Source organism: Molothrus ater, chromosome 1 (assembly GCF_012460135.2).
Source record: "Molothrus ater isolate BHLD 08-10-18 breed brown headed cowbird chromosome 1, BPBGC_Mater_1.1, whole genome shotgun sequence".
Classification (NCBI taxonomy): domain Eukaryota; kingdom Metazoa; phylum Chordata; class Aves; order Passeriformes; family Icteridae; genus Molothrus; species Molothrus ater.
Genome location: NC_050478.2, coordinates 64,183,939 through 64,196,868, shown reverse-complemented (window position 1 = coordinate 64,196,868; position 12,930 = coordinate 64,183,939). Strand labels below are relative to the sequence as shown.

At 43.9% G+C, this 12,930-nt stretch overlaps 1 protein-coding gene across 1 annotated transcript in view; it reads right to left on the bottom strand.

The window, feature by feature from the left end:
- The window catches only part of GMPR (guanosine monophosphate reductase), a 41,796-nt gene that overhangs the window by 8,576 nt on the left and 20,290 nt on the right, over nt 1–12,930 (bottom strand). The window contains exons 7-8 of the mRNA XM_036397962.2: nt 10,324–10,366; nt 4,060–4,219 (exon numbers count right to left, since the gene is read on the bottom strand). Coding sequence (XP_036253855.1) covers nt 4,060–4,219; nt 10,324–10,366 — 203 coding nt within the window. The remainder of the gene's footprint in view (nt 1–4,059; nt 4,220–10,323; nt 10,367–12,930) is intronic.

Genomic DNA, 12,930 nt, shown 5'->3' with positions numbered 1-12,930 from the left:
AGCTGCATAAGCAAGTTCAGCAGGAGCTGCTGAGGGTTTTGCTGCTCTGACATCTCTCCTGGAGTTATGACCTAAAAGTAACCCCTTCTCAGAAAAAAAGGTGATGACAGAGCAATTGAGGCTCCCAGCGGCTGGGAAAGGTGTGCTCAGATGCTCTCAGCAGTAACTCTGACTCTTGCCAGCCACTGAACAGAAAGAGAAAACCATTTGTTTCAGACTTTTTGCACAGGGCCCAGTCTGTGGTGCCCCTCCTGGCCAGCTGAAGTCTGCTGCATGGAAGGATGTGTGTGGTGGGTGGGAATCCTGGCAGGCTGCATGGGATGGAACACATGAGACGGTGCTCTGTCAGCCCAGAAAAATGTGGGTCAGAATAAATTGGTCAGGCTGCCCTGGCATGAAGCAATCTTTTGAGTGGGCCATATAAGAAATGGAGGAACTGGGGGCAGGTCTTCCAGGCTATCATTTGGGATACACAAGATGGTAAGCAGCAGCTGGCAGTTGGTGCTATTCTGTCTCTGTGGCCAAAATTTCACCCTGCAGTTAATATAAAGCGCCCAAACCCAGCTTAGTAGCAGCTGTGAATTGCTGAGTGGCCACAATAGAACTGCAGCATTCACACAAAACCTGTGAAATTTCAAAAGGGTTAACAAAAACAAATTGACTCAAACTGAATAATACTGCATGCATCCTCAGACCCTGTTTGCCTTATTTCTTGTCTCCCACAAAAGAAACATAAAAATTGCCTTTCAGAAATCCCCAGCTCTGATCCATATTCCTCATGGAAGGAGGTGAAAATGTAAAAATAAACCAATATATAAATGACATAAGATTAATGAAAGTGAGTACACAGATTAAATGGGATCAGCTTGACATATTCATTGCAAAAACAATTACTCTCATGACTTTATTCCCTGCCACAGCCATCTCACCTTATCTGTCAGTTTTAATGTAGCTGCTGCAGGCTCAGGTTCTCCAGCCAACACGTGTAATTTTGAGAAGATGAAGTTAAATGACAAGCAGTCTGATTCTGCAGGGGACTGAGCACACTGAGCTCCCCACTGCTCCAATAACACACTGTGAGTGTTCAGGCTCTTTTAAAGACAAAACAGCTTATTTGGGTCACCAATACAGACTTACAGCTGGGCTTTTTAAATGCATATAAAGGAGCCCCACCGACTTGACTTGTTTGGGTCAAGTTTGGGGTATCCAGCATTTAAAATGCTGACTAAGAACCCTTTTGGTTCAAGCTTGCCATCAGCTAAACTAGGAAGTGATTAAACTTCTGTAACTTTCACTATAAGGGCAACCTTGTCCTGTTTCAAATCCCCCTTCAATGCCTTCTGGATTTAGCAGCTGCTGTTTTTAAATCACAGTGACACTCATGCTGGGACAGGCCAAGGAAGACTGAGCCCAAGGCTGGTACAGGTAGCCAGGTCAGTGTCATGGCTGTAGAGTGAAGATCAGTATCAGCACTTCCCTAGTTAAGAGCCAAGGCTCACAGATTCAGTGTCTGGAGCTGTTGTATCTAGCAGTACACTGGGATACTCCTCCTATGCTACCTATTAGTGGCACAGAAATGTAGTATTTCAACAGAGACTAAAAATTTCAGATTGTTCTCCTGCTCCCTTGCTGCTGAGAAAGTTTCAGAACCTGGTCCCCAGGAAATTCTCAAATCAAGGATGCAAATCAAAATACAGCTATGGATCAAGCCAAATTTGTATAGCATTGCACATAATGACTTTAAAAGGTCTGTCTAGACTGAGCCAAATACAGCACCTTTCTGTATAACCTTTGCTCCTACAAGATGGGATACTTGCACTTTATCTCATTTTTAAGAGGGACCAGTGTCAATTAGTTCTCCTGCTGGCAATAAATTTTGTTGCCAGATCACACACACCTAATTAGGTAGAACAGAATTTAAGAGCTGCCTTAGTCCTTTGTCCTCTTGGTACAGCCAGCCTTCTCAAACTCTTCCTACATCTTTCACCAGCTCTGTGGAGGCCAGTCCCTAATGACTGTGCTGCACTGAGATCCGGCAGCACGCTTGGGCTGCTCAGTGAGACAGCTCTCAGGGAAACGCCATTAACCACAGGCCTGAGCAGCATTAGGCCTTTCCCACACTCCAGCTGACTCAAGCTCAGGGTCGCACAGGACAGGAAATGATCATTCAGGTAAAGGCTGCCAGCACAACTGTGCAACTGGCAGCTGCCACTTTTATATTAAGAGACACTTATTAGTGCTGTCCATCAGACCATTTGTTCTGAGGCTTTGATGACAAGCAGACTTGCTAGGGGACAAAAAAAGAAAGAAGAGCTCCCAGACTGTGCACTGCTTCTGGGCAGTGGCATATGAACCCAAAGTGAATCAAAGCTCAGAGATATGCAACATGTCTGGGACATCATTTCAGCTTGTCTCAGATGCAGATGGCGTCTCGTGCAGCTCTTTCTTCTGCAAAAAACCAGTTGTGTTTGAAAGCAAAAACACTGAATGGGTCGCTCAGAGACCTGGTGGATGTCCCATGCCTGGAAATACTCTAGGCCAAGCTGGACAGGGTTCTGAGCAAACTCATCTAGTTGAAGATGCCCCTGCTCATTATGGGGATGTTGGACTAGATGAATCTTAAAGGTCCCTTCCAACCCAAATGATTCTGTGATGCCACGAACTAGGCCACAATCTAGGTTGTAAATGCTCTGACAGGGGCTAAGTTTTACCACTTTGCACTCCACTAAGTGCTATATGAACAAATACACAATTTTATGGTGCAGAGAAAAACCACCACAGGAGTCAATGCTGGGGTGGAGAACAGGAGGTTCTCCTTCTATCTAGCATGACATCTGGGATTGCTGTCTATCAGCTTATCTCTGTGTCAAAGCATGAATTCCATTTCATTTTGTGGATCCCATTCTGCTTTACATTCTGTGCTGTCACTTTCACAGAGCTGAAACTCTTACGCATGGTAGCAGAAGGACACGTTGGGAAAAACTTGTATCCTGGAGTGGTTGTAGCAGATGAGGCCAACAAAACCCATCAATCCCCAGCGTGTGGCTGGAAGTGCAGGTGTACTGAGACTCCTGCAAACAGCAATTTACCAGATGGGACCAGAGCCTGAATCTATGCCAGCAGAGAAGAATCAAAAGGGACCCCTCAATAAACCAGTGTTTACTGTAAGACAGGAGTCATTCTCCAATGAAGTATGTAAGAACCATGTTGTTCAAGGGTAGTGACTAAGACTGCCACTCAGAAAAGAAAAAGAGGTTTTCTGATGTCATCTGCTTTTCCAAGAAGTCAACATTGTCAGCACTTTCCAGAGTAAAACAGCAGTGGACAACAGATTTCTTTGCAAAATCTGTCTTCCTTACCTCTCCCCTGAGGAGTTAGCTCAAAAATGAAGCTTCTGCATTCTGCATTATTTGAGGCTACTCTGGTGCTCTGTTATCAAAAGAGGGCTGGAAAATCTGTACAGCAGGCTTCTGCTGCCTATGAAGACTGCCCAAAAATGCAGAAGGGAGTCCCAGAGCTGCTGATGGTGTCTGAGTGCTTTGGAAGTCCTGGTCCTCATCTCTGTACTGGGGAAATCCCAGCTGAGCTTCACCAGCTCACCAGCACCCACTTTCTGCAAGCAGAAGGGAGCCTGTGGGCTAGCTGGGAATCCCTACACCAAGAAGACACCCAATGTGGACAAGCAGAGGGACAGAAACTGCAGCCTGCTATGTCATGTTCCAGCATTTAGTTCATACACATCCTGAAGGAGCAGTAAGTCAGAAGAGTGCCTAATGACTTCCCAGACCACACAACTGGGGCAGCAGTGACAGCACACCATATCAGCTGCAAACAAGTGAACATCACTGCTCTCAGCTAGCCAACCCCAACTCTTTCTCCCTGTCTCCCTCTGATGTCATCCCTCCCTCAGATCTGCTGTTGTAAATGCAGCAGTTGTAAATGTAAAAACAGCTGCTTCAATGGGAGTAGCAGCATAGGCCTGTTTCCTTCTGCCCAATTCTGCTCCAAAAGTTCCTGGATGGAGGGCTCACTGCAATTGCTCCTGTATGGAATTCATACCTGTATTCAGCAACCCCTCCTGCATGCTTCTTCATGGCTGTATCAGAGCTCATTCCATAGAATAGTTTCACCTTCTTGCCATTCCTCTCTATAATTTCTCCAGCACTCTGGTCATGGCCTGCAAACATTCCTCCAATCATGACGAAGTCAGCACCAGCTCCTGTGATCAGCAAAAGGACACGTAAAAAAGCAGGAAAGGAGAAGGTGAAAGCCAAAGCAAGAACACAGTGATCTCTGGAAACAATAGCCAGCATTTTATAGTTTAGTACAGAGTCCCCTCCTGTAATAGTCACAGCAAACTTGGATGAAAAGCTTTACTTTAGAACTGACACAGGCTGAATTGTATTTCTGTGGTACTTTAAATGGAAAAAAAAAAAAACCTTTTCTGTTACAATGACAGATATAGATTATTCTACTCTATCCCATAGCCTTTTATTTTCAAATTCAGTTTCAACTCTTCACTTCATAATAGTATCTGAGCACAATTCCTTATTAACTGTGACTGCAGCAATCAGCAGTCCTAAACACAGGGCTGGGACCTGTTAACTCTGTACAGCTCAATGCTGTACACAGAAGCAGATGGTTCCTACTTCAAGAGTTTTCTAGGCCACAAGTGGAGAGTGGGAATGTACCCTGAAGGAAAGCAGAGTCATGGATGTAATGTAATCCTCCCAACAATGACATAAAACAATTGATTCAGATTTTTAACTGAAATAATGATTTTTCAAGTCCATCACCCATCTGTGTTCAGTGTTGTTCTGGATGATTCCTAGTCAAAGAGATCTGGATGCATCTCATTTGGTTCCTGTTTAAAAATTCTGGTCCAAGGACCACCACTCCTGGGTTCTATGGTTCTCAGCACACACCACAAAGAAGTAACCCATAGCTACTACTCCTAAATGTGTTCCAGATACTGAATAGCAACACTGAATACTCAGTCATGACTGTTCAGTCTGTCTATCTCCTCTCGCTTTGTAAATCATGAAATCAACTCCATTGGGAGTAAGATCAGGAAGAAGGTTTTTGGAATCATTCTTTATTTTCTACTGTGATCTCCAGTATTTCCAGCTGGGCTGGAACTATTCCACTAGCAGCTCCTCCTGTGATATTTTGGCATATCTAGTCTTGCTTGGAAAAGTTTGGCTTTTAGTCTTTTATGAGCCTGTGGTGACCCAACCCTGAAACAAAGCATTTTCCTCTTCATACTTTCTGCTTCTTCAATGTGTATGTGCCAGAACACGCCTCTCCTCTGCTCAGCTTCTTCCCAGAACTGGCAGAAGAACTGACCTATAAACCACACTTCACAGAAAGCAGATGAGCTTGAACTACATCCATCCTCCTAAGAACAAATCTGAACTCTGGGGAGATCCCAGACTAGGTAAGTCTGGCATTAGGATTTGCTCTGACCTCTGTCACTATCCCAACAATAGCACCAGACCTTGAAATCTGAAAAGTAAGTGAAATCCCTATCACATCTGCTCAGCTTCTACCAAACCTGAAGTTGAGAATATTTTGATCTTAGAACACATGACAAGAGTGAAGCGTGCCAGTTCCTCCCTCCACCCCTTTGCCAAAGGGCAGAGCTGGCAGCAGTGCCTGGGGGCAGAACACCCAGCTGCTCTGCTGACCTCACCTCCCTTTGCCTGGTGCCTACTTGAAAGGAACACTGTGTCCATGGTAAAGGGATACTAAAGATGAAGCTTATGCAAAGCACATCACAAGCAACATTTATAGCCAGGCACTCATTCAGGTATCCTATCATGTCAGCTGCCTGACAGATTTCTCCTGAGCTTTCTTGTTTCAGATGGCTGAGTTTTAAAGTCTTGGTTTGACTCATGTCTGCCAAAAACAAAGGGAATACTCATATTTTAATTACTGGTGGCAAATTCCTGTTGCTACCTAGCACAACCTTGCTCCATCTTTGCAAAAAACAAGTACCCTGGGAAACCTAGCTAATGTCTTCTGTATGGGTGAAAGAAAACATGAGGAAGGAGGGACAGATTTGAGGTCAAGGCTGCAAAGAGTGTGTTTTAACAAGTCAAAAGCCTGCCAAAAGACATTCTGGATTCTGCTGTGTCAATAGTATCTCCTGATCCCCAATTCTAGTGCCATTTTTGGTTGTGGGTCTTACAGCCTTCAAATTAACAATACAAAAGGCATATGAAAACTACACTTCCAAGTCACAGAATTTTGGATCCTGTGCACTTCTGTATCTATTTATTATTTTCCTTTTAGCTGCATATTTTTGGGAGGGAAGCAAATATGTTTGAATTACAGGATTGAAACTCATCCAACTTGAGTAACTTTTGCAAACTACAACATAATTCATCAAGCTATTCCAGAAGAGAGAAGCTATGTTACAGCAGATGCAGCACGTCTAAACATTGAGACGACACATGCTTGCAGCCCTGCTGTTCCAGAAATGACAAGCCCATATTAAATATACTTCTCCAATGTTCTCCAGAACCTTCCACTGTGCTTCAGGGTTGCAAACATATCTGAAAGTTTCAAGTCTGTTCCATTATGTTTCCATCAGTTAATATCCGACCAGGAGGTTGCAGCTTTTAGCATGGTCTTTAACTTACACTTCTTTTCCTTGTATAACCACCAGAAGAACTGGTGATGTTTACAACATCCATCTGCAGTCTTTTGTTTTCAAGTACAGATTGACAGCATGCCATTATTTTAGGTTGTAGAGGACTGGAAACACGTGGTTGTTGCCTAGATAACACAGGATGTGATAAGGTATGTTGCACACAAGCACCCCAGCAACTCAGTCAGAGCTGGCCAGACTCGTCCTGGTTTTACACAATGCCACTTTCGAGCACTGACTTTCCCCTTGAGGCCCATGCTGTATCTGGGTTGATTTTGCTCATTCACATTTCACAGTGCCTTCTCTTTCAAGCCATTACAGAATAGCAGTGCTGACGCCAGCCTGAGCTTGCAGCACTCACACAGTTCTGCTGGATCTGGATAGAGTCCCTCAGATGTCTTTTGTATGCCTGATTGTACAAGTCACTGATAACCAGATTGGCTCTGCACAAATTCAGCTGGAGTCGGCCTGGATTTGTGAGCTGGGCAGCCCTCCAGGCAGATGCAGCCTCAGTTTGCCTGGACCAGAGCTTAGCCTGGAATTAACATTCACCTGTGCTCCAGCTGAGCCAGGAAGCCTTTGCAGCAGTAGGTACCCACACAGCTGTTGAAAACAGCAGAAAAAACCAGTGTGATCTAGTATAATCTGGAACTAGCGTATGTCCCCAGTTGACTTTTCCATATGATTTTTCCTTCCTTTTCCTTCCCTGCTCCTGCATCTCTTCTCACCACTGCTGTAAGGAACAGCAGTAATGTGTTAAAGATGCTGGCATAGGATTCAAAAGGCACATTCTTTCTTGGTTGTGTCAGAAAAATGTATGTGACCTCAGGCAATTGAACTTAGTATTTCTGTGCTCTGACTTCTCATCATTAAAAAAGGAGACAGTAGTGCCTACCTGGAGCATTCTGAGAAATGTGCTCATGTTATCAGCCTTTCCAAGGTTCAGTTGTATGAACCATCTGAGAGCCCAGCATAAATTTCTTTAATGCTTTCTCTCATTCCTGCATCAAAACAGCTCTTTCCTTTCCTATCAACCTACATCTTTTTCATTCAGTTTACCAAATGCATAGCAGGTTCCCATCCAACAGTTCCAGAACTCCAGAGCAGTCTCTCCCAAAGTATGCTTCTCCTAGCATTTCTTTTCCTCATCTTCAGTGCTTCCTGTTCCTTGCATTTCTAAATAGGCTTCTACCTTGTTTCCCCTGTCAAAATGCCCAATCTGCCTCTGAGTCCTGACACCAAGTCACAGGTGCACCTTAAAGCTTCTTAACATTTATTTCTTGGTTCTTCACAATTCTCTCACTTAATCCAATCTACTCCTTCTGTTTCCATGAACTTGGCTCCTCCAGTCACACCTTTAGCCATTTTCCAGTGCTTGTCTTCACATCTAGGATTCCCTCATACTTCCCATAATTCAAATAGATGCTCTGTCACTCCTTAATAGAGAATCATCCCATCCCATGAAGATTTTACAGTGATCCACCAGAAAGAGACAGCACAATTACTTTAATCAAAGTCTCTTCTTGTGCATTGTCCATGCTTTGTTCAGGCCTTCATCCCTAGATGAAATTGTAGGTCTGGATGTTTCATCACCTGGTCTTTGCTATCCAATATATTCATGTAACTCAAGCACAGAGGTCTGTGCCAGACAATTCAGTATCAAGGCTTTGACTTGTAAATGTTGGGTATGGTGGCTACGCTCTAAGAGGTTCAGATAGCCAATCACTTCAGTAGCATTCAATAAACACTGACAGTAAGAATGTTATCTCAAAGCTTATTTTGCCACATACCTTTGACAAAGGCACATCTGGGTCCAGCTTGTCAGATGTTCACAGTGTATCTACATCAAGTGTACATAACCAGAGACAGTAAGTTTATTGCCTCAGGGTCATCTCCATCATTTCCAGCTCTGTAGCTGTGACACACAGTCACACTGATCTGCCTGGGTTACTATCAAGAGTACAACTACTGCCTGGAAAATGTCAGCTTTCTGATGCTCCTCTGTCCAAGGGATAATCCTGTGGCAGCCTTCAGACATGTACCACTGGGAATCCCAGCACCTCTTGATGAACAGCAAAGCCAGAAACTGTCTCTTCACAGGTTTCAAGCAGGTTCAGGTTCAGTTAGTCCAAAGAGACTACAGGGATCTTTCAGACTTGTAATAAACACTACAAAGAAAAACATTTGAAACACTGTGAAGTTGCTCCCTGTTGTTCTAGCTTCTGGAAATGCTCTTGCTGAAGAAAGACCTTTCCCACAGGCCAGGTTTCTGTGCAGACAGCCGGGAATACAGTGAAGTCACAGTTTCAGTTCACAAGCTCCCAAGGACCACACCACCAGAAAGGACTTGGTGAGCTGTGAAGCCAGAGAAAGGCAAAATAAAGACCTCACTGCAGCACCATGTCAGAGTGAGAGCTGAGGAGAGGCTGGGCATTTTTTAAACACAATCTTGTCTAAGAGGGTGGATGCTGCTGTTCAGCTATGTTGGAATCACCCAACTGGAAGTATCTGCATCACATCACCACTGGGTAACACAAGGGTTATAAGAAATCTTATGACCAAGCACATTCCTAGCTGGTAGCAATCACTCCACAACTGTCCTTAGAATTCTCTAATTAAGTCTTCCTTGTGATCTGACCTGTCTCAAAACTGGAGCTGTCTGCAAACTTAGAAGACAGATTTTGGTTTCAACCTTTCCAGAAGCTGAGTTGCAGGCCTAGAGTTTTTCTTGGTAAGTGTGTAATCTGAGTTTAGGCCTGCCTCTACTTTCCATATTTGCAAAGCTTCCTGCAAAGCAGACATTCTGCATGATAATGTGCTATGTCTTGTTTTCATACCACCCTGAAATCCCATGAGAGACGCTGCTGTCCCACTGTATTCCAGGCATTACCCTACTTGACACCTCCAAAGAGTCTGGCCTTTTGGGAGGTGGGAGAGTACCTTTAAATGCCTTGTCATCTCAGGATGCATTTAGTGCCTGCATCCCATATGCTGCTGAACAAGGTTATGGCTAAGTGACAATCATGATTTTGACCCCCCCATACCAACGTAACTCTTATGCCCAACAGACCATACCCACAGATTAAATCCTCTATTCTATCATCAAGAGCTGGCGCAATTCACTGAACTTACATGAAAGCAAAATCTGTTAATTATTAACTTAGATGTTTCAGACATCTGCCTAGCTCTAGGGGATACAGTATAAATAAAATCTCATCTCTTCAAGTGGACAGTTGATCCCAAGAACATCTCCAGGGATCTGGCCTGCCTTTTTGTTTTGCTCTTCTGTCCAACATGCATTCCACCAGCTCTTCTTCTACTCAGGGCTCAAATAAGCCAGATCTGGCAACGTTACAGGCATCTCTGAACCCTACTCAGAAGAAACTCTTATGAGTTTTCTTCGTACTCTCACAGCAGGTGTATCTCATACACACCTGGCAGCTAATTTCTAAATATCATTTTGACCACTCTGTGTTTTGCACTGCAGAATTTGGACTGTCTGTTCCAGAGAGCAAATTCATGCCTGGTGCATTAATTTCACTGGAGTCAGCTGCAGGGACTAACTTAACCTCCTGCTAAGTGATTACACATTCAGGGTCACACCGATTCCTGCATCCCTGCTGCCAGGGGCGCTGGAGACACGTGGGGGTGTCACAACACACAGCTCTTACCAAACGCTTTGGCGACATCTCCTGGGCAGTTGCATCCTCCATCCTGCACAAAGAAAAGACAACAGTGAGTGGCAGCAAGGTCACTCAGGGATCCAGTGAGCACTGCAGCACTGTGGCCCCTGCTCAGGAACAGCATGTCAAGAGAGCTGACCGTGCACTTGGGATGTATCATCTTGGCTACGTTTTCACAGAATCCAAATAATCCTTTCCACTGCTTACCTCCTTGAGGCTCACCTACTCTACTGTACAGTCTACTGATAATACCACTGGTAACAGCAGCAATGCAAATTCCTGACTGCAAGTTTCCAAATCCCAGAAACCAGAAACCAAAACCTCCTCTGATGATCTGAATCATCCCCTGCCATTTTAATGTAAGGCTGTGTGATGCAGAGGTATCACAAGCCTCTACCTTAAACCACCGAAGACATTTCAAAACAATTTCTCAGCAGTTTACAATATATTAAAAGGCCACAGTAGGAGGGAAGAGGGAATATATCATCAGTTATGTTGGATTTTTATCTGATAATCTCTAACAAACCTAGTTAATACAATTTTTGGTTAAGTGAAAATGAGCTTCTCATCCTACTCCTTACTGAATGCTATGGTCTTGGTAAGGAAACAACAGCACTCTGGACCTTTAGCATTTTAGACCTACACATTTCAGCTTCAGTGCAATGAAGGGAGTTCAGCTGAGGGGAGGGAGGTTGTGTATGTGAGACAGAGCTGTAAAAAAGGAATGGCACACAGCAGAGCTCATCATGCGCTATGGTTCTTTAGGATTTGTAAAAGTCTTAGCACCAGATGAAAGATCCTTTAGTCTACACAGTCATTGTACCAGGAGAGCTCCCCATTCCTTTGATGATCTGGATCCACTGCAGACTGCCAACTTCTTTGCTGCTTTTGAAGCTACCCCCAGACTGGCCAGTTACCCCATGCTGTTTCACCTCCCTGTTGGCAGAACGCGTGGCTGTGCGTGACCTGCGGCCGAGCACAGCCAGACACCCCCTCCATCAGCCATATTAGAGCTGCCTTTGATGGGCAGCTGCCAGCGGGGCTCTGGGTTAGAAACTCTGTGTGCCCAGAAAAGGATTCAGACACAAACTGAGCAGGTGGATCCAAAAGTGAGTGGCTTTTCAAAGGGCACCCCACTGCAAACAGTGCCTGGTAGAACTTTAAAGGCTTTTATTCCATTTGCTGATAACCTCTAGCACATTATGCCTTTTGTTGAGCTTAAGACACCCTTGCTGTCAGCTCAGGAATGAGTGCTGGGCTGACAGCTGAATCTCTCTCTCCTTTTAATGGCTCTGCTTGTGCAATTCTTTCCCTTTAACAAGTCTGTCATAGCCTGGAGGAGGGTGTGAGTGCATGTGCATGTGTCAGGGGAGGAAGAGCCATGGTAGAAAGATGAGTCTAATAATCTTCAAAGAATAGTTTTAGGACTCTTACTATCTGAGAGACATTGGCTTTGAATGCTCTCTGGTAGGTGAGTTGTAGTCAGTTGTTTTTGGGGGGCTCAGTATCTGACTTTTGTAACAAACCCAGTAGTGGCAGTGATGAAGGTTTTATGCTTTCAAAGGTGCTGTGAGGATGGGGGGGCTTACTGTGTAACCATTAATCACCAGCTTCAAAAAATATCACTTTGAATGTTACCAAATTACAAAATGCTGAGCAGCTTAAGAGACTTAAAAGCTCATGGGTTACCATTTAAGATAAGAGTAACTGACAATGATGATTCACAACCCTTCTCTATCTGTAGATGTCTTCAGTTACTTCAGATAAGCAGGTAAATTTAGTGATTCACAGAAAGGGAAACAAAAAGGGAACATACTAAGCAGTTATGTCAGAAGATGCTATATAATAAAGCTATATGCAGTAAAGCACTTCATTCCTTGTGAAAAAACAGGCACTCTGTCTACAAAGACTGTTCTGCTGCTATATTGCCTTGGAAGCTAACCCTTGAAATTCAGCTTATTCCAACAGGGCCCTGGGTCTAGGTTCAAAATGACTTATAGATGGCTGGGCTTCAGTTATAGTGTTTGCTGCAGGCTCAGCTTCTACCTCAGAACCCTGGGCAAACTTATCTGTAAAAATCTGCCTCTGAATTCAATAACACCAAAGTAAGACTACTGGACAGGATTATGGTCACGGAACCTGTAGACAGCACGATCCTGAGCCAAGTGGGTGCTAGGAAGAAGGACAGGGGAAAGCAGCTTTCCCAACAGAATTACTTTAATGTGGCTGAACTAATGTGCTTGTCCCCAGTCTTGTTCTCCTCATAGATAAGCCATTTTACAGCAACAAAATTTAGCCAAAGTAAGAAAAAAAATACAGCATGGAAAACCAGTATACACTGGTTGAACATTTAGTATTATAAGCAATTTATAATGAGTCTATAAGTATGATTTATGTTTCAAGCAACCTTTATTATAAACTGCATAACCAGTGCTTTCTACAAAGCATTGTAGCTATCTATTTGCTGGTATCAGCAAACAGATAGCTATTTATTATGCAGAAGATATATAATGTATGTGGCATATACAGCAGTAAAAACAGTACATATGATGCTTTATTCTGAACTACATATACTGGGTGTGTTTCTGTGTGGAA